Below are 19,018 nucleotides of genomic sequence, written 5' to 3'. Positions count from 1 at the left end.
GACCACTTTCCGTTAAGCAATTATTGACCCTAGCTTCAATGGCTCTAGTTCAGATCTGCAGGTCCCCAGATCCATGAATCTATAAGCACATGGTGAGATCAGACGGCATATCATTCGACCACAGATCTGAGATCTGAACAACTTTATACCACGAACAGCTGTCAGAAGATGACAAGAAAATCGTGACGCAACGAGCAGTTCTTTATCGTTCAAAAAAGAACGCTCGCAGTTCTTGATTTCTGACAATCAGATCCATGGAATACGTATGGGGAAGCAATGGGCACAGGGCACCGTTTCTGTTTGGGTTTCAAAGTAAACACCGTAATGGGCATGGACAGTAGCATAAGAGGTGAGGTATCTGTACAGCTTACACTATTTGAACACGAACTCTCATCGCTCTCAACGTAGACATCTCAGACAAATACACTTGAACCATGTCGAGGATTTAATACGATCATATGGTACTATATTGTTTGGACTTTGGAACAAAGAAAAACTGAAAAGCTGGGTATTGATTGGAAGAACCTGGCATCCCTATCTAAATGGTTCTCTGTGACCGGGCAGGGCAACACCGATGTGCCATCTTCACCCACTGCTTGCAGCAGAAGCAGCAGAACCACAATTACCGTATATCTATGCTGATACAATTCATAGAGCCTCTGAAGCTGTCACCATGATTTACAGGCTATTGTACATACCATCTCGCTATTTTCGTGATACTTGGATGATATTTTCTTTCAAAGATCTTCCTGTGCGGTAAGGTGTCTGCAGATCAGTTGATTAAATATCAGATCAGAGTAAATAGCAAGGTCTTGCAGCAGACAGGTGCAAGTGCGGATCGACATACTTAGAAGAGCAAGCTCAAATAGAAAATGATCCATCCTGCCATAGAGAACACGGCAAAAATGTGAACCCAGAACAAGATTGCAGCTGATTCTTTACCACAGCCTCTCAGGTTTGCAACAGCACCTGTAAAAAAAATGTATTAGTCAGATTTCATAATGTGGTTAGCTAGCATGTGGAACATGGCAACCCACCCCTATAACGAAACAGATCTCATCTAACACTACATTATTAGAGGAATCTGTACACCTAAGCACATGATAAGTAGTATTCCTTAATGTCATATCGTACCTGACAGCACTGATGTGGGCATAGAATGCTGCAGTAGCAGGACAAACTTGAACATTTTGTCATCTTTTGGAATGAAACCAAGTTTATCAACTAACAAGATGATGCCAACCCCAGCAAGTGGGACCAAGATCAACCGTGCAAAAATTATAGCAACGGTTGTACGCACACCAAGCCTCTTACTTCCTTCACCAGGACCTGATGCAATAAACATGAGATAAGATAAGAAATGACTTTAAACCCTATATGATGGTTATGCTAACTGCTGAGGCTGATCTCCTCCTATGCAATTTTCCAAGAGTTTCAAATAAAATAGGTGCTTACCATCAACGAGATTGCCACCGACAGCAAGTAAAATGCACGGGATCATAGCTTCCCTGAAAGTGTGTTACAGATATTATCAAAGATTGTCAAAGTTTGGTAACTTTATTGGCAAGATTTGTATATTGAAAATGAAGCAGATAAGAGACATGTATACCCAAGAATCAGACAGCTGTCTGTGAAAAAGAAGAGAGGTGCATCATCTGTAAGCACAAAATTCTTCAAGAATGGGACAACACCAATGACAATTGCAAAAGCCTGTGCATATTTTAAAATAAAGTCAAAGCGCAGAATGCATAAATGATGTGTATATACACTACTACAAACTGCAACAGCAATACATACAGATGCAATAATTGGTGGCTGGAGAAGCTGCTTGTCTTTCAGGAATTTAATCACACATTTAACATGGCCCATTATCTGCATTCATATAAACATGGTTATTTATTTTCTTCAGAGCAAAGTAAGCATGTGACGCTGACATTTAAAAATTAAATCCATAACTACATTTTCTTACCTTTGATCCTACAGAAGTGGCACATTCTTTTTGATCTCCCCCAGCAGATAACAAAGGCTCGTCCTCTGGTACAGCACTAGTGTGAGTGCTTGTTGGAATTGGATATTTGGCGAGTCGTGGCACCACATTCTCTTCAGATTCCTTGACTGGAAGTTCATCATCTTCAGAGCCATCAAAGGTCCGTCCTGGTGGTGGAGCAAGCATCTTGAATACATATGTGTAAACAATAATTGCACCAACCTGCAACATGTAAAAGGATCCACTGAGTGAACAATCCCAACAGCTATTTGTATCTACGATCTTAAAAAACGTGATTCTGACTTTTGAAATATGAAATTGTATGAGCTGAGGGAAGAGAAGAGAATACAGCATACCCATTGACCAAATGAGATATATGCATTTCCATCTTGGTTGCACTTATCAGAGTCACCGAACGGATTAGATGGATCCCGACATAACGCTGCAATGAGGACCAGAGGTATATTTCCAATATTTCCTGCATAAAACACGAGGACCTGTATCAATATTGGATATATGAATGATAAATAGAAACAGAAATGCAAATTATTTTCTAGAAACAGAAAGTGGTACCTATTCCTATATGGATAATAGTGAACTTAAAGTACGGATATGGGGGTCTGATGATAGATGCCACAATAAAGCCAATCAAAGAGCCAGATACTGCTCCTACAACAATATTTACTGGAATATACCACCTGCAAACATGAAAATATTACGCTATTAGAAAATACAAAAAGGAAAGGCAGAACTTATTTGGCAAATTAGAACTCCGGAGCATACTCCTAAAGCAGTTTATTCTAAAAGAAAGAGAAAATTGACACATAATGCATATACATGCCAGAAGGGAAAGGAAAATGAGGCATGTGTCCCCAAAAACGAGGATTGAATAGTTTATAACAGCATAACACCGAGTTTCATATATTACAAGATAAATATTCCCAGTGTAAGCAGTAAGAAAAAAAATGACAATTCACAAAATAAATGACACGGAGTAGTTTCTCCAATCTCTAGTGATCGCATTTTTCAGCATATATTAAATAAATAAAGTAGAGCCATTGAACTAGAGTAAGTACCATATGACCCTTAAATTTAATAACCAAATTAATACTTGATTGCCCATTTCCTTCAACTTCTGTTGGCTCCTTTTTGTCCCTTTTGGAGGAATTGGTGCTCACTAAGCTAATTTGTTAGTTTGGAAGTTCGTGATCTAAAAATTGACCCAGCCAGAAAGATCACAATAGTAGACTATTTCATTGTACTTTTAAGTAATCTAATAATGGTTGGAGGTTCTGACTATAGACTATAGAGGGCTAGAGGCACATAAAAGTAGGCAGAATATTAGCTGAAAACAACTCCTCGGACAAAAGCTCCATATCAGAATTCCACAACCATACAGCACATTGGCCCTCAAAAGGAAAAAAATATATCACATTGTATGAATCATATGTTCTAGATAATAACAAATTTGAAGTACAGTAGCAGTCTATATCCTTACCACTGTATCATCTTCTCAATGGTGATTGCTCTACCCAACTGGGAAAATATAAGGCAAGGAAGCAGAAGCGAAAACACAAGCTGCAGCATACGATGAAAATGTGTCAGTCTAATACTCTAGTTTGGTACCGAGGGAAAGCACAATCAAGACCTCTACTGCTCCACGTATTCCTACTTTGAACAAAATCCAATGCGGTTATCCATTAGCTAGCATTTATTACAAGAGACAAAGCTCACCCCATTGAGAAGCTTGCGGCCGTTGGGCTGGAGGATGTTGATGCACTTGGAGGCCATGAGGAACCCCATGAAGCAGACGGTGAACACCTTGGCGATGGGCATCACGGCATACTTGAGCATGCTCAGGACCGATGTCCCCGATGTGCCTCCCTGCGCCGCCGTGGCCAGTGCCTCCAGCAGCGACCTCTCCATCATGGCTTGACCTAGAACGGCTACTGAAGCCTTACTTTTGTTGTCTTTCTGCCTTCACAGCTCAGGACCCGTGACCCACGAAATCAGGACCCTGTGACATTATGAATGGCTTAGAAGGCAAAATATAGAGGCAACAGGCAACATCAGGAAAATTCTGGAACTGCTTTTGGCGCTGGTTGTTCAGGGGCAAACCGACTGGAAGAGAGCTCGCCGTTCGCGCAGAGCCCGTCTAGCGGAACGCGCACAACTCAGCTCACCGGATTCGCGTAACCAAATACGGCATGTAGCTTCGAAGAAGGAAGCTTAGCAGTAACCAACTTCTAGTTTGATGAAAACACAATCAAATCGGAGCGAGATATTATGACCTAACTAGATTCCAACCAACTCGAATCCTAGTGAAATGACGACACCGATCCCCGAGCACTCCACTGCTCCTCTGTTCCAAATTCGCGTGGTTGGGGGATCCGATTCCCCAAAGCTGCGTAAGCATCCCACGGCTAAGGTTTGATTCGTCACGCCAAACCCACCTCAACTGCTTTACCAAATCCGCTCTAAACCCTCCGCAGAAGCTCAGGATGCAACCGAGCTCAGAATCCCAGCGCCACAAGTCACCATTCATCAAAAGAGCAAACAGGCAAGCAAAAACAAAATAAAAAATCGCGAAGTGCCCAATGCGATGGAGGGCGATCGCGACCACGGCACGCCATTACCCCCACACGCCACGCGACGCGAACCCGGAACCCGAAAACAATCTCAAGCCGTCAAGCGGAAGGAAGATTGGGCCGACCGGCCGAGAACTTCAACTCACCGCTAGACCGCCGAGGTGACCCCGCGCTGGAGCTGGGAGGGAGGGAGGGAGTCCTGAGCCCGAGCCTCCCCGCGGAGAAATCCTCCGAGCAATCAGTGAACAACACCTCCCGCGAAGGGCTCGAACCGGCCGCGATTAAGCTGGCTACGCGGGGGTTTTGATCCGTGGTGAGGCGAGGAGGCGCGGGGGGCCTGGAACTGGAAGGCTGGAGGGAGAAAGTGGCGGCGATTCGGAGCGGGTGGGATCTGGCGTGGGGGCTGGGGGCTGGGGGCTGTGGGGGTGGGTTGGCTTGGGCTCCGAGCCGAAGCCGAGGGGAAACGACGAGACGAGTTGAGAGACTCGAGACTCGCGAGACGACGCCCCGCCGGGTCGGTTGGTCTGCTCTCTTTTGCTGTTTGCTATACACGCGCGTTTTATATCCGCTTTGGAATCCGTAGCGGAAGGGCAGGGTCAATGGCTCATGGGCACGACTATACGAGAACATTTTTTTTGTAGCAGTACAGTATTCCGTAGGCACGAGGGATGGAGCGTCCGTGACATACGGACCTTCGCTGTGCCGTGCATTTTTTTTATGGCTCGCTGTGCCGAGCTGGCGTGCTGCCTGTGGACTGTGGTGGATCGGGGCGCGGGCCCGCCGGGCGGCTTGCCATGTGGCCAGCGGCGCTAGTGGCATGGGCGGATTCATTTGACCTGTTATATTTTTCTTTTCTTTTTTCTCCTAGTAGTATATACTTTCCGCAGCTATTTTTCCTTTTCTTTAGACCGTTTCCAGTTAAATATACTCCATTTATTCTAGATCGTAGATCGTTTTGACAAATTTAGATACATCGTTGTTATACATCTAAATGAAAATCATGTCTAAATACATTGCAAAAATTAGATCTATCAAAAAGACCTACAATTTGGAACTGAAGAAGTAGTAAAGTATCCTCCTATCACACATAAGTTCATTTAGTTTTAGACTAAATCATTGTTTTTAACTCTGTTTAAAAATAACTAAAAAGCGAAGTAGATTGATAACTTGAGGTTGATGTGCTAAATTCACCGTGGAGCATATTGTTGTACTACGTACTAAAGTATGCCCTCCTATCACACATGACTACTCTTGATATCTTTAATGGACAAATATTTCAGGGCACATATTTCTTTTTGGCCATAGACACAATAGTTTTATTATCGACAGCTAAAAAAATACGTTCATATTGGGCGATACTGTCTGTACATGTGCGCCTGTGTTTCCCGGGGCTTTTATCGTAAAGAAGGAATATATACCCGGAACGCCTAGGTGAAGACAATTATGAGCTAAGGTGAAAACGGGCAAAAAGGACTGCCCTCTCTCGGAACTTTCCCCTTGTTCATACTATAGTTCCCACTCAAGTGCGATTGTCGACACCCAGTACCTTAACCACTTTATGGTAGACGATGACAGGTTCCGGGCAGTTTAAAGTGATGGAGCCATCGTCACGTAAGGCAGGAAAGTGATCTACTAGTGGTTAATTCCAGCCATGGAGATAGAAGTCGCCAAGAAAAAAATAGTACCAGTCCTATTCCAGATGGTGTGAACGCTTCTAGATGCGAGTCTGATGTGATTAACCTCGAAAAGGCCGGGCAGAGAAAGAATGGTCAGCGCGCGCGATGCTTCCTCCGGCACCATCATCGTAGCTCGGACGTCCATAGTGGCTGGCTGGCTGGTGGTGGTGGTGGTGGTGGGCAGCTCCGCTGTTGGACCGACCAAGCAAAAGAGGACTCGTAGGATCTCTGAACCTGAACATGAAGTCCTGAATACACCTGATCGAACCTGCGCTGCAGTCGTAGTAGCTTTCACCCAGCGGAAACTCTCAACTTCCATTTGTGCTACCTGCTTTTGTTACGCGTGAAATGATCCAAGGCGCCCCTGTCTCCGTCCGATGGCGCAGCTACCGCGGTACTCCATCCTTCCATCAAACAATGCAACTTTCGTTTCCCAAAAAGTCACACAATTTTAGATATGATTAAATTTATACAAGATATTATTAACATTAAATCTTCAATAGATATAGTATGAAAGTATATTACATAATTAATCTAATGATATTTATTTTCCTAAGGAGTAGATGTCAATATTATTTAATATAAATTTAAAATTATTTGACTTCTCATTCTTTTTTTAGATGGTGAAAGTATTTCTCTTATTCAAAATCCAATCAGAGAGGTAGCCATCACATCACAAATTGAGAGAGACAGGTAAAAGGATGCCTGATGATGACAAAGACTCGTCATCAATCGGCAGCCGCTCTTGGTTATTTCCGTCCTGTTCGGTTGCACTTGATGGGAATAACAAGTCGCTACAGTATGAGCCGCTACAGTACTTGCTTCCTCACAAAATCAGCTGAAACAGTAGTCCAGCCCAGCCGTTCAGTTCAACCGAACAGGCTGTTATCTGTCCACCGCACCGCGAGCGCGCCAGGCACCAGCATCAGCATGCCCCGCCGACGTACGTGCCGACGAATGGTAAGTGCAGAGCTCTAATGTGACGTCTCGGTACGCCGCTGGAGCTGCTAGTCATCGACGTTGACGCGTACTGTGCGCGCTCGTTGGCGCTGCGACGCGTGTGCGCTGCCCTGCAGAGGCGGACCCGGCTAGACAGAAGAGGCAAAGATCGAGTCAGCACTCTGCACTCGCGAGCAGGGGATGATAATGTCACGATCTCGACAAGATAGTGAAGAGAAATCACCGGGAATCAAAGAGAATCGCAGAAGAAGAAGAAGAACGAGAAGACAGAGCAAGAACAGGGGATAGGAGTTCGGTTCAGAAACGGTTTAGAGTTCTGTTACTTGTCATACAGCTCATGCCAACAACCGGCTTATGTAGTAGCCAGCAACCCGTTACATGGGCTGGCCATTTAGGCCCACAACATTCTAATCCAAGTACACTAATCAGCTTAGCTACTAAACATGACATTAGCCACTACTCATCATGACAGATAATTGATAATGCCCTGGCCAGTAGTCATCCGGTGCAGGAGACACCTTGTTTGAACTAAGTAGCAGGGTAAAGCTAAGTAAACCGAACAGGTGTGCGTGCTTCCAGATGGTTAGGCACGTAAAGTAGGCTCAAGTGACAGTGAGACCCTGCTGCACCATGCCGGACAACGGGTATTCACCTGGTGAAGGAAGCATACGCGATACATATAACTAAGTTATCCCATCTTTTTTCGAAGTAAGCGACACGAACGGTGCACGGGAACAGGCGTGCCGCCGTGTACGTGCGTCCTGAGTTGTTAGGGTCAGGTGAGGCGGACGATAGCTAGCAGTAGCAGGCGCGCTGCCGCCGGCGACGGGGCAACCGACGACCCGAGCCCACTGCCCACCCAAAGAACTCGAGATTTTTCCCCGGGGAGGCGACTCCGGCTCGTGACGCTGGGCGGCGGGCGCGGCCACGGCAAGCCACCGCGCGCGTGCGTCCAAACTCCAAAGCGTCGCCGTCGCCGCACGGAAGCGCCCGGCAAAGCAGCGATTCGCCGCGGTTGCTTCCACGGGCGGGCAACGACGCGCGCCGGCCACATCGGATCTGGGGCGCCGGGTCTCCGGTCCCGGCGTGTCATCTGCTGACGAAATCATCGGCCGAGCAGCCCGAGCTGATTGAATACTTCCCGGTTCGGAACTTCGGATGCGCACTGCTGCCTGTCTGTGAGATCGTCAGGCTTTTCGTTGTGGCGAATTTAGAAAAAGTATTATAGCAGTCTATAAAGCAGGCTGAATGATAAGACGAAGAAAAGAAGAGAGGAGAGAGGGGAAAGCAGGCTATAATTCATAGCCGCTCGATACAAGAATTAAGAAAACTTGTGAAAGAAATATTTTTTTGAAAGCTTGCGGGAGCACCACACTATCATTTAAGAAGGAAAGAAGTAGTGTTCCGAGTTCTTACAGACTTACTATTACATAAAACAAGCTTAACTCAAACACAATAAAAGGCAAAATAAGCAGTAAACAACGATAGCTCAGGTCTTCCGCATGTCGAAGTCCTGCAATGCACCTCGGCTTTAATCTCCTGAAGAACCTCCATCGGTGATAAAATCTTATTATCAAACACACACCTGTTCCTTGCCTTCCAGATATTCCAAGCACAATAGATCATCAAAGCTGCCTTAAGTTACATTCTTTCTTAGGTAAATGCGCAAGTCCTTTCTCCCACCAATCCATCACTTGTAGTCCTTGCACCGTACCTTGCACCAAATAATGCTGCGTCCAACTCTCCATCTTGTCCCATACTTGCCTAGCAAAAGTGCAGTGAAGTATCAAATGTGCAGCTGTCTCTTATTCTTGATTGCACATAGTGCATACTGGATTACAAGGCCATGGTCTAGCTATCATCTTGTTTGCGGTAAGTATATTGCACCGAACCAAAAGCCATGTAAATAATTTGTGCTTCCCTTCTGCTTCTGCTTGCCAAATATGTTCTCCTCTGAACAAGCTGTAAGAGCCAAGAAACTGCACATTGTAAACTGATTTTGTTGTGTATACACCATCAGACGTCGAGCGCCAAAAGATGCTATCTTGTTCATCATTCAGTTGTATCTCCTGCACCATGTCCCGGAGTTGCACAAAACGGGCCATTTCACTCATTGATTGCATTCTCCATAAGCTTTTTGTCTAATTCTGATTTTGAAGTTCTTTTTTTTTACTGTTTTTATTTTTCCTCCAAGCCAACTTGAACGGATAATATTTTAATAATTAACAAACTAATCACTATACAAGTGAGCTGAGAGATAGACTGCAAGTATTCATGCAACGAAAAATAGGCTGAATCATTATCCTTCTCTTATCGCACGCACGAAGCAAGCACGCGGCACTGTTCCGGACGAAAGGAAACTGCCGGATCCCCTACGGACTTCGCGAAGGCGGACAGGTAGGCGCACAGCATTAGGTTTCTCGTCCTTAATGATTAAAAAAAAGGTGAGCTTCACGTGGTTAGGGTCGCATGAGGCACCAGTATCGCCGTACCGGCTTCTTTCTTTTAGATGGCCATCAGGTTTCCCGAAATTCGCTGGCTTCCGGCTTCCACCTTCCAAGCGAGCTAAACACGGCGGCGGCTACTAGACCCCACGGGTGGATTCTTAAGCCACTTTCTAATTCAAGGAGCGACGCGTGTTCGTGTTTTAATTAACAAAAAATGGAAGTCTCCAGCCTCAGTGATCGCCCACAGTCACGTGTGACACTTCCAATTCCAACACTTTCTTAACCAACGACATCGGCGTGTCACTCTCAGCCTGCAAACGGTGCGGCTCGAAACGCACCTAAACGTGACCCTCCGCTCCTCCGATGTCCAAGGAGGTTCGGGGTCGAACCGTCTCGTAAGTACAGCTGCCTCGTCAAACCCATGGATAGCCAGGGGCGACCCACTTGCCGAGCTGCACCGTTGCTCATCGTTGGTTAGCTACTGCCTAGCCACGTCAAATAAGCTTTTGACATCATGATGATGCCCACCGCCCATATGATTCCTGCTGCTAGAGACACGTACAACTCCGATCGTTGGGAAGACCAACGAGAATTCGAGCAAGCGAGCTGATTTGCTGCGCAGTGGCTGTATTGCTCTAGTGCGCTCGATGTCGACGGAACAGCGAGAGGTTCGGATCGAACCCAGGGTCGATGGGTCACAAACCCAATTACACATCTTTCATTCAGAGTCGATTCGCTCCGATTCACCACTTGATTTGAGGGTCGGAGCGAGTCCGCGGAAGGGTCGAACCAGACCCCTTGCAGACTGATGTCACTCTTTCACAGCATCATGCGTGCCTGCAGTTTGCCCTCGGCATGCGACTCGTTCGTAGTCGTAGGCCGGCACTTGGGACGTCCAAGGGCCACTTCATCTGGGCGGCCTTTCGGCGGAGTTCTGGCTCGGGTCACCCGCTGCTTTGTTCCTGCGGAAAAACTGACTGGGACTAGTTTTATTTTAAAAAACTAGTATAATATTTTAAATTAAAGAGAATTAGAGGTGCTTTTAAAGATCATCCATTTGCACCCTTAACTTGGATTGTCGGCAGGCACAGCATCCAGCAACATCAGCGCAGCGTCGTTCCAGGGCCACTCCATGGACCTGATGGGCTCGATGTGCAGGCTAATATGACCCGGGCCGTGCGTGGTTCTAGTAGTGGTCGATCCACTACTAGTAGCACGTCATCAAATTTTTTTTTTTGCGAAAGTAGCACGTCATCAATTGATTCAATTGACTCATGAAATTTGATAGTTCTTTTTTGAAACACATGAAGTCTGATCGTTTACAATTCTATCCATCTTCATCTTCTTACCTTTCTTCTTCCCTGAAGATTCTTTCTAAGTTTCAAGTTATATGCGCTCTTAGTAGTACTGTTTGTAAGGGTGAAATACTGACCATTCATAGTGACGACGGCAATGAGTCGAGTCATAGGAGGTAACAATGCTTGAAAGAAGAACAAACAAAAACGAAGACGTGATGAAGTGACATATTTGTCCTCGGTCGTGAAACTCGTTAGGGCATGTACAATGCTGAAGACGATTGCCGTCTGTAAGTGTCTAGAACACCGTATACAAACAATAAAAAAGACAATATGTACAGTGGGGTATATGTGAGCCTATCTACAAGTTATTTAGTACAAGCATGGACACATAATACAAGATGACCGAGTCTAAATTGGATCTTTGTATGTCTTTTTGTTGCATGTATTAAATAATACTTTGTGAACCAAATGAAATGAATTGTGTCGTCTGGTGCACGTAAGATAGAAAAGCAAGAACATTGGGCTAACCCTTCCTCTGTTCCAAGGCACAAACCTAGGGCACTACACTTTATCAATCACAAAAAAAAAGGGCACTACACTTTATCACAATCACAGGACACTGTTCTCAGAACCCAAAAAAATAGAAAAGAAAGAAAGAAATACATATGCAACTGGTAAACAACCTGAACGATCAGGAGCCTGAACATGAGAGAGGACAGGAGGACTCAGGTTCATGATGTCAGTATTAGCAAAAGAGCAAGAGCTAGTAAACATCTCCGTACATACAGTCTCATGAAAATATGTAGAGTCTCATGAAAAAAAAGCAGAGAACGAGAGGAAAATGTTCATGCTTACAGTATCACAAATTGAGCATATTGACACATGCATACAGATTAGCTTCATGCACACAAATTGAGCATATTGACACAATAAATGTTTAGTTCCAAAAATTTTTTTCAAGATTCCCAGTCACATCGAATTTTTGGACACATGCATGGAGCATTAAATATAGTTTAAAAAATTAACCAATTGCACAGTTTAGCTGTAAATGATGAGATGAATCTTTTGAGCCTAATTAGTCTATAATTGGACACTAATTACCAAATAAAAACAAAAGTGCTACAGTAGACAAACCCAAAAAATTTCGCGAACTAAACACACCCTAAGCAAAGTACAGTATTCAGTTCAACTGTTCAAGAGTAACTAGCTTCACAGTCAGTCGGCGAGGGGGCGGTCGAAGCGGAGCTGCGTCCAGGAGTATTCCACAGTCCAGTCCTCCTCCCACTGCATCGCTGCCTTCGCCATCGCTTCCATCTCTGCAGTCTCGCTCTCCGCGTGGTGGCGCGGTCACTGCTTCCTCCGCCGCCGCTGCCATTGCGCTCGGCTCTCCTCCGGCGAAGCAAGCAACCGACGACTTGGGATTTCGAGGGGTTTTTGCCTCTCTTCCAGTCCTGCTCCGCGGTTGCAGGTAGAAGCTTCCACGGCGCCGCAGCCTCTTGCTGCTCCGTCCCCATCGCTTCTTCGTTCTGCCGCCATCAACTGCTCCTCCGGGTGGGATACGGTGGAGGGGATGCAGTGGCGAAGCTAGCCCCATCACGTAGGGGTCATTCCTCTTCTTCCTCCTCCTTTCCCTTCTCTCCTCCTCCTCTTGGGGGTAAGAGGGCTTGAGCCCCCCTGGCCCCACGCTGGCTCCGCCCCTGAGGGGATGGATAGGTTGGGAAAATCGCAGGCTCACAGGTGGTTTTTGCCACCATCGACAGATTCGCACGCGCGCTGCTGTGGGTAGCAGGGGGTCCTCTCGCCACCGTCACCGTGTGGAAACGGATGCTACAACACGGCAGGAAATGTCTGTATAGTGTGGGAGCACGAACCGGTGCCGTCGTCTGCAACGGTCGGTTCGGCATTTCAGCGCGTGGAAAAACGTAAAAAAACCAAACATAGCCGAGTTAAAAAACCAAACATAGTCGAGTCGACTCATTAATCAGCATTGTATATGCCCTTAGCTCACTGCTTGCCAAAGGTTAGCCCAATGCATTTGAATTGTATATGCCCTTAGCTCACTGCTTGCCAAAGGTTAGCCCAATGCATTTGAGCATGCGCCACTCTCCCGTCACAACTATAGAAAAAGGAGTACGCTTACAGAGGTGCCGTAGAAGCAGCGAGTTTACCTCCGTCTTCTATACTACCTTCATAGAATATGTTATGTTTATATTTTCTTAGTCAAATCTTTTAAAATCTTTTAAACTTTGACGGTAGACAGTAAAATAAATATAAAAATCGACAGCATAAAAGTGATATATAGCAGTAGTTCTATGGAATTTACTCTAGGCAGGGAACCGTAGCAAACAAAACACCATCCAAGAAGAGATCAACACCGTCAGATCCATGTCAGGTTTCGTCTGAGAAAATCAAGAGTGTCAGAACTACGGAATGGTCTTCAAGGTTTCGTCTGAGGAAAGAAGTGTCACACAGAGATCCATTTATCGAGTTTAAACTTTGGGACCCTGTCCTCGTATTATGATATTTTGGTTGCATAGTGCAGGACAGGTGAATTGTACATTCCAGGGCACGAATGCACAAGCAGAATATACCATCAAGCAATTTTTAGCCAGGCACGGTTTGCTGCCTCACATATATGATGTATAATAGAGTAAAAATGGCTATCAAACTGCCAAAAAAAAGGCCAGCTCAGGAGATGATTTCAAGTCATCAATAGAGCATATGAGTGCAATCCGAACTGTGTTCCTCTCAATGTTTCGCGAGTTTGAGCAGCCTGCTTGCAAACAAGAATTATTCAAAGACATGTCCATCACCGATGCATTCTCAAAATTATAACAACAAAATTGGACATCAAGGTTGGCCAGTATTTAGTTGTCAGCAACTTCAATGAGGGTTGGCTCGTAGTCAGCAGGGGCCTCGAAGCCATGGAGGTTCATCACAGTGGCAGCAACGTTGGCAAGCCCAGGGGTCTGAATGTCATTCCGGAATTTCACTCCAGGGTGCAGACCAGGGCCTCCAATGGCGACTGGGACCTGCAAGTATAACAGAGGCATTAAAAATCCGGGCAATCAACATGAGCCTCGTGAATGGCCTAGGATCTTGGGGCGTTGGACTTACGGGCTGAAGGGTATGCGAGGTGAGAATTTGGATACCACCACTCTTGTCGAGCAGTGGCTTGCCAGCTTTGTTCCTTTTCACCATGTCCTCTGCATTTCCATGGTCAGCAGTGACAAGGTAAATACCACCAACTTGCTCCACAGCATCCAAAATAATCTGTTTAAAAGAGCAGTGATTAAAATAGGCAAAAGCAAAAAAAAATAGTGCAATATAAACATGCTGAACTGTGCAATGCACACATATGGAGATAATGAAGACAAAAATGCATGTAAGTAAACAATAAATGATCGTTCTCACCTTAACAGCTTCATCAGCTGCCTTGCAAGCAACAACTGTGGCCTCAATATCACCAGTGTGACCCACCATGTCACCATTTGGCAGGTTGACACGTACCTGTAACAGCAATAAACTAAGCAACGGATAAATTGAAAGACTAGTTTAATACAAACTTCAGAATCTTATACCTGGTCAAACTTTCCACTAAGGATAGCGTCCCTGGCTTTCTCCGCGATTTCAAGCGCCTTCATCTTGGGTGCAACATTGAATGTAATACCACTGTCACTAGGAATTTCTACATACTCTTCCTTAGTTTCATCGAAGTATCCTGAACGGTTACCGTTCCAGAAAAATGTGACATGACCGAACTTCACCGTCTCACTGTTCCACACAAAAAATGTTACCATACCGCCTATGTATGCATAAGGATGTCAAAACGTGCTGTTGTAAGCACTAGAAGTCTAGAACAATATGAAACTCAAATCAATCAAAAAAATTGCAGCTCTAATAAGAACAATAGCAACTTATGAGGCCACACTTAGCACAAGACCAGCAAACTAAGATCTTTGTATAAAAAACTTGAACCTCCTATCTGTACCTTGAAGATTTCTCTATAAATGTCAACAAATAACGGCAATAAACATATTATCTGCACAAATTTAAAACAAACTGCCTAAATGGTTGTTTAGCCCAAGTTGCCAGCCATTCCCATTTAAACAGGCATTTAGCTCGATAATTGGCTAAGGTGATCGACTTTTTAGCATTTAGGTTAACATTGTGCATATCAGGGTTTTTAAGGCGTCGCCTAGGCGACAAGGCGGTTTCCCATCGCCTTGCTTAAGGCTCGCCTTAGCCCGCCTAGGCGTTGCCTAGGCGACTGAGCGGCTCCCCATCGCCTCGCCTCGCCTCGCCTTACCGCTTTAAAAACCTTGGTGCATATCATGCCTCCATTTATATAGATAAATTATCTTTTCATATTTTAGAGATTGATCCGAGATTGAGAATGGAACTTTACAAGAAGAAACTTGGAAGGACAGAAGATTTGGGATAAAAATGCAGAAGGCAGCCGACACAATTAGCAACATGTTTTCATGTGACCCTGACTTGTAGCACTAAGTACTATTTTTATAAGATCGGATGCAAATGTTGCCAAAAGATATTAATAAGTATTTCTGGTACAGAGCTCTGAAAATAACAAGTGTTTTCAAAATCAAAGTTCACGACAAGAAATGTTTTAATATCAAGAGAAAGATTGACAAAAAGGTAGTACTTGCCTGCAAGCAAAGGTGCGGATGCCATTCTTCACCAAGTATTCACCAGATGTTCTCTCTATCTCTGGTGGAGAAACAAGATAACGGCTAGGAAGCTTCAACTCACCATCATATTGAAGCATCCCAGCATACCGGATTTTTGGGACACGGACACGGTCAAATTTGTCGAAGTCTGCATACTCAAGTGCCTTTGCAAGCATAATCATACGATCAGCCCGGAAGTTGATAGTGACAACTGCATCACCATCTAGTACAGGCCCAACAGCTTTGCCACTGTCATCAACTATCACAAATGGGGGCAAATACTGATCATTAGCATTCGGCTCTGCTCTCAGTGTTTTCACGGCTTCAAGTGCACTTTTGAATTTGTGGGGTGCTTCTCCAAGCACCTGGGCATCCCACCCACGTTTAACCACATCCCAGTCATTCTGTAAAGCATTAAAAAAAGAACTGTAAGGCAAAGTGAACAATAAATATTGATGGTTGAATAAGATGAGAAGTGTTTACCTCATAACGGTCCATGGTAACATACATCCTTCCACCACCTGATGCAATCTGTGCGTCAATACCCTTCTCTCGAAGCTGTGAAAGATCATTCTCTAGTGTCTCTACAAAACCGACACTGCTGCCATCCAAAACATCACGCCCATCGGTAAGGATGTGAACACGGATTTTTTTTGCTCCCCTCTCACTAGCACCTTTCAGAAGTAGCTGAACAGAGCAAAAAAACAAAAGTAAATCTTGTGGCATGGACAGCATCCTAAGCCATTTCTGTAACTTAACCATCAATAAATCAAGGAAAGCTTAGCAAACCTGCAGTTGGTCAAGACGGGAGTGGACACCACCATCACTCAACAACCCAATAAGGTGAAGAGTACCATTTTCAAAAGATTCTTTGATGTAGTTGAACCCATCACCTTCATAAATTTTTCCGGAGGCAAGAGCTTGGTCCACGAGCTTAGCGCTATATCACAGAAAAAATCCGGCACTTAGTTAGGTCAGAGATTGTGAAGGACTTATTTTTATATTTGACATGTATATAAAAGAGATAAAATAGCACAATAAGTTCAACTTCTTGATTGCTTTGTATGAAAGTGTACGCACAAGTGAAAGAAAGCACAAACCAGCACATGAAAGAGATCTTGTTAGCAGTTGGTCGAAGTAAAGAAATAATATATCAATGGAACTAGAACCAATGATAACAAGAATACAGAGTGCTCTATTCTGGTTAAGGAGTGGAAGATGGCAAACTCTGTACTGCCCACTCTTATACCCGTGCTACACATATTTTGAATCTTATGGACATAAAGATTATTTGTGGCAATTATATCACTTGTAGAGGCTTGGCATGTATGGGTCAAACATAAAGTTGTGTGCATTCATGTCCCAATGAAATATTCAAACAAATTGTACATTAGTTACAACCATATTTCAAATCAAAAACTAATAAAAGCTAACATACCCTTGGGCAAAAATGCGGCCAGCTCCAAGAGCATTGTGGCCAACTTCACTGTTGCCCATGTCATCATCAGATGGGAGACCCACAGCGGTTCCATGAGCCTTCACTAGTCTCCATTTCTCTGGAGCACCCTGATATATTGGCAAAAGGGTGAATTAAAGCATGAATATTGTATTACCTACAAATCAAATTATACAGAGAACAATGTTTCATCGAAGAGTTATCTAACTAAACAAGAAGGTTTCATGCAACACCAAGTCATTTTTTTTGTTCAGACCCAGACAACGATCAAACAATCAATTGTATGGACATTGATTTGTAGAGCATGAGTAACCTCAACACATCACCATTTCAGACAGTGCTACGATATGAAACTCAACATTAATTATTGGGTACAGATGCTTAGACCAAGCAGAAAAAGAATGTCAGTTATGAATCTGCATTCGAATAATCAGTCTGGATTCTGAATGGCCATTACAGTGAAAAGTATAAAAGATCACGTTAGATCCGTCATCACACTCAACTGGAGCAACGCAAATTCTGAGCACTAGCTTCCAAGTAGAAAACTATCGTGCCCAGTCCAACTGCCGACTAAACAACAGCCACAACCATGATATCGAATATAAAGCGCAAAAAGAGGCCGATTTGTCCTTTATAAAAAAATAAAGTGCAAAGAAAAGCATACATACATTCTTGAGCGAGTCCATGACGGGCGTCTGAGCGACGTGGATGCAATTGTACTCGTCGGCGTTGGCCTCGCCCCATCCGTCCAGCACGACGACGGCCACCTGCTTCCCCTTGGGGAGCTTCGGATGGTCCGGCAGCGTCCACGAGAACCCCGAGCTCGCCATCACCAACCAAACCTGCCAAAATCATACACCGCACCAAACAGTCAGCAACATGTTAGATGCGCAGCAAATCCGCAGCATAACCATGAGACACATCGCCATCAGCTTTCGCCGCCGCACTAAGCCTCCGGCACACGAAGTCACGTGATGCCGAAATCTAGATCGAGATCTTAGATGAGGCCTGAACGAGAGGGAGAGGGAAAAAAGGAGGGAGGAAAGGGGGGAGCAGGGGGGCCGCCGCCGGGCCGCCGCCGCCGGCGGTGGGCGCTAGGTGGGTCGGTTAGTCGTCCCCGAGCCGCCTGACGGGAGACGACGCGGGGGAGGCGAAAAGTTCCAATTCCAGATAGAAAAAAAAAGCAAATCAGATGCGAAGGATGGTTGATCTGACAAAAGAACGGAAACGAGCAAACATCGAGAAATCGCGGGGACGCGAATGGGGAAGGGAGGAATCTGAGATTGTTCTCACCTTTTGCTTCTGCTTTCGCCTTGCCTTGCCTAACAAGAAGAACTCTGGGCGAGCAATGGTACGATGGAACCGAGGATGCGATGCCGCGAGGATATTAATAAGGAGAGGTGACGACGATGCGAATAAAAGAATAATAATTAAGCTATCTTTAATGGTGGTGCTTCGAGCCTTCGACCTAATTCGTCGATTTTAGAATTGGACGGCCGGATCGGCGCTCCGTGCGAACAAGTGGAACCATCGAACGGCTGTCTTGTGCATAGAAAGGTCATTTTTGGAGTTTTATTATAATTTTTTGTTTAACAAAGGAAGGAAAAGATGGACTTTTCGTTCAAGTTGGCAAGGAATGGCCTCCGCCGGGTTTGTGTGGATCCAGACGGCGGAGATCCGCCAGTTTTATATCATGCCCCTTGTATTGGACGGTCAGGATGGTCGGCGGCTACCGCCGCGCCCTGTGGGGTCCACTTACTTGTGAGGGCTCGTGCAACGGAACAGCATGTCACACCGGTGGAGTGACAATACCGTGACAAGATACAGTTGGCACCAGAGGTGTCTGTAACTGACGATAAGACCACCTACGTGTGGCGTGTGCGAGTGTGTTACCGGCAGGATAAATGCCAATCTATTG

The 19,018-nt window shown here is 45.1% G+C and overlaps 2 protein-coding genes across 4 annotated transcripts; both read right to left on the bottom strand.

Moving 5' to 3' along the window:
- Positions 1–299: 299 nt before the first annotated feature.
- On the bottom strand, positions 300–5,106 carry LOC120673632 (protein PIN-LIKES 6-like). Of its 3 annotated transcripts, none has more exons than XM_039954577.1 (12): positions 4,722–5,106; positions 3,722–4,004; positions 3,486–3,565; positions 2,561–2,685; positions 2,344–2,465; positions 1,970–2,209; positions 1,798–1,872; positions 1,610–1,710; positions 1,456–1,508; positions 1,135–1,329; positions 848–969; positions 300–765 (listed from the first exon to the last, which is right to left on the bottom strand). In XM_039954577.1, exons 2-11 carry the CDS (start codon positions 3,914–3,916, stop codon positions 848–850), a joined length of 1,308 nt encoding a protein of 435 aa, XP_039810511.1. In that variant the 5' UTR covers positions 3,917–4,004; positions 4,722–5,106; the 3' UTR covers positions 300–765. The 3 variants fall into 3 exon arrangements, with proteins under 3 accessions (XP_039810511.1, XP_039810510.1, XP_039810512.1); XM_039954576.1 differs by lacking the exon at positions 4,722–5,106 and adding an exon at positions 4,106–4,244; XM_039954578.1 differs by lacking the exon at positions 4,722–5,106 and adding an exon at positions 4,110–4,238.
- Positions 5,107–13,644: 8,538 nt separating this feature from the next.
- Positions 13,645–18,511, bottom strand: LOC120672713 (2,3-bisphosphoglycerate-independent phosphoglycerate mutase). The gene is made up of 10 exons (XM_039953262.1): positions 18,394–18,511; positions 17,769–17,942; positions 17,083–17,210; positions 16,434–16,584; positions 16,128–16,331; positions 15,624–16,048; positions 14,538–14,730; positions 14,371–14,466; positions 14,074–14,229; positions 13,645–13,988 (listed from the first exon to the last, which is right to left on the bottom strand). Exons 2-10 carry the CDS (start codon positions 17,928–17,930, stop codon positions 13,824–13,826), a joined length of 1,680 nt encoding a protein of 559 aa, XP_039809196.1. The 5' UTR covers positions 17,931–17,942; positions 18,394–18,511; the 3' UTR covers positions 13,645–13,823.
- Positions 18,512–19,018: the final 507 nt, after the last annotated feature.

This window comes from Panicum virgatum, chromosome 5N (genome assembly GCF_016808335.1).
Source record: "Panicum virgatum strain AP13 chromosome 5N, P.virgatum_v5, whole genome shotgun sequence".
Lineage (NCBI taxonomy): Eukaryota > Viridiplantae > Streptophyta > Magnoliopsida > Poales > Poaceae > Panicum > Panicum virgatum.
The sequence above is the reverse complement of the archived record's forward strand: the minus strand, read 5'-3'. Positions and strand labels throughout refer to the sequence as shown.

Bases quoted from the DNA above. Each gene is read 5' to 3' on its own strand.
- LOC120673632 (XM_039954577.1), bottom strand. From the start codon at position 3,916: ATGATGGAGAGGTCGCTGCTGGAGGCACTGGCCACGGCGGCGCAGGGA. The intron at 2,466-2,560 runs GTACCACTTTCT...TGTTTTATGCAG, and splicing joins TATTATCCATATAGGAATAG to GAAATATTGGAAATATACCT. The intron at 1,330-1,455 runs GTAAGCACCTAT...TTATTGCATCAG, and splicing joins CGGTGGCAATCTCGTTGATG to GTCCTGGTGAAGGAAGTAAG.
- LOC120672713 (XM_039953262.1), bottom strand. From the start codon at position 17,930: ATGGCGAGCTCGGGGTTCTCGTGGACGCTGCCGGACCATCCGAAGCTC. The intron at 14,731-15,623 runs GCAAGTACTACC...TGTGTGGAACAG, and splicing joins ATCCGCACCTTTGCTTGCAG to TGAGACGGTGAAGTTCGGTC. The intron at 14,467-14,537 runs GTATAAGATTCT...TTGCTGTTACAG, and splicing joins TTAGTGGAAAGTTTGACCAG to GTACGTGTCAACCTGCCAAA.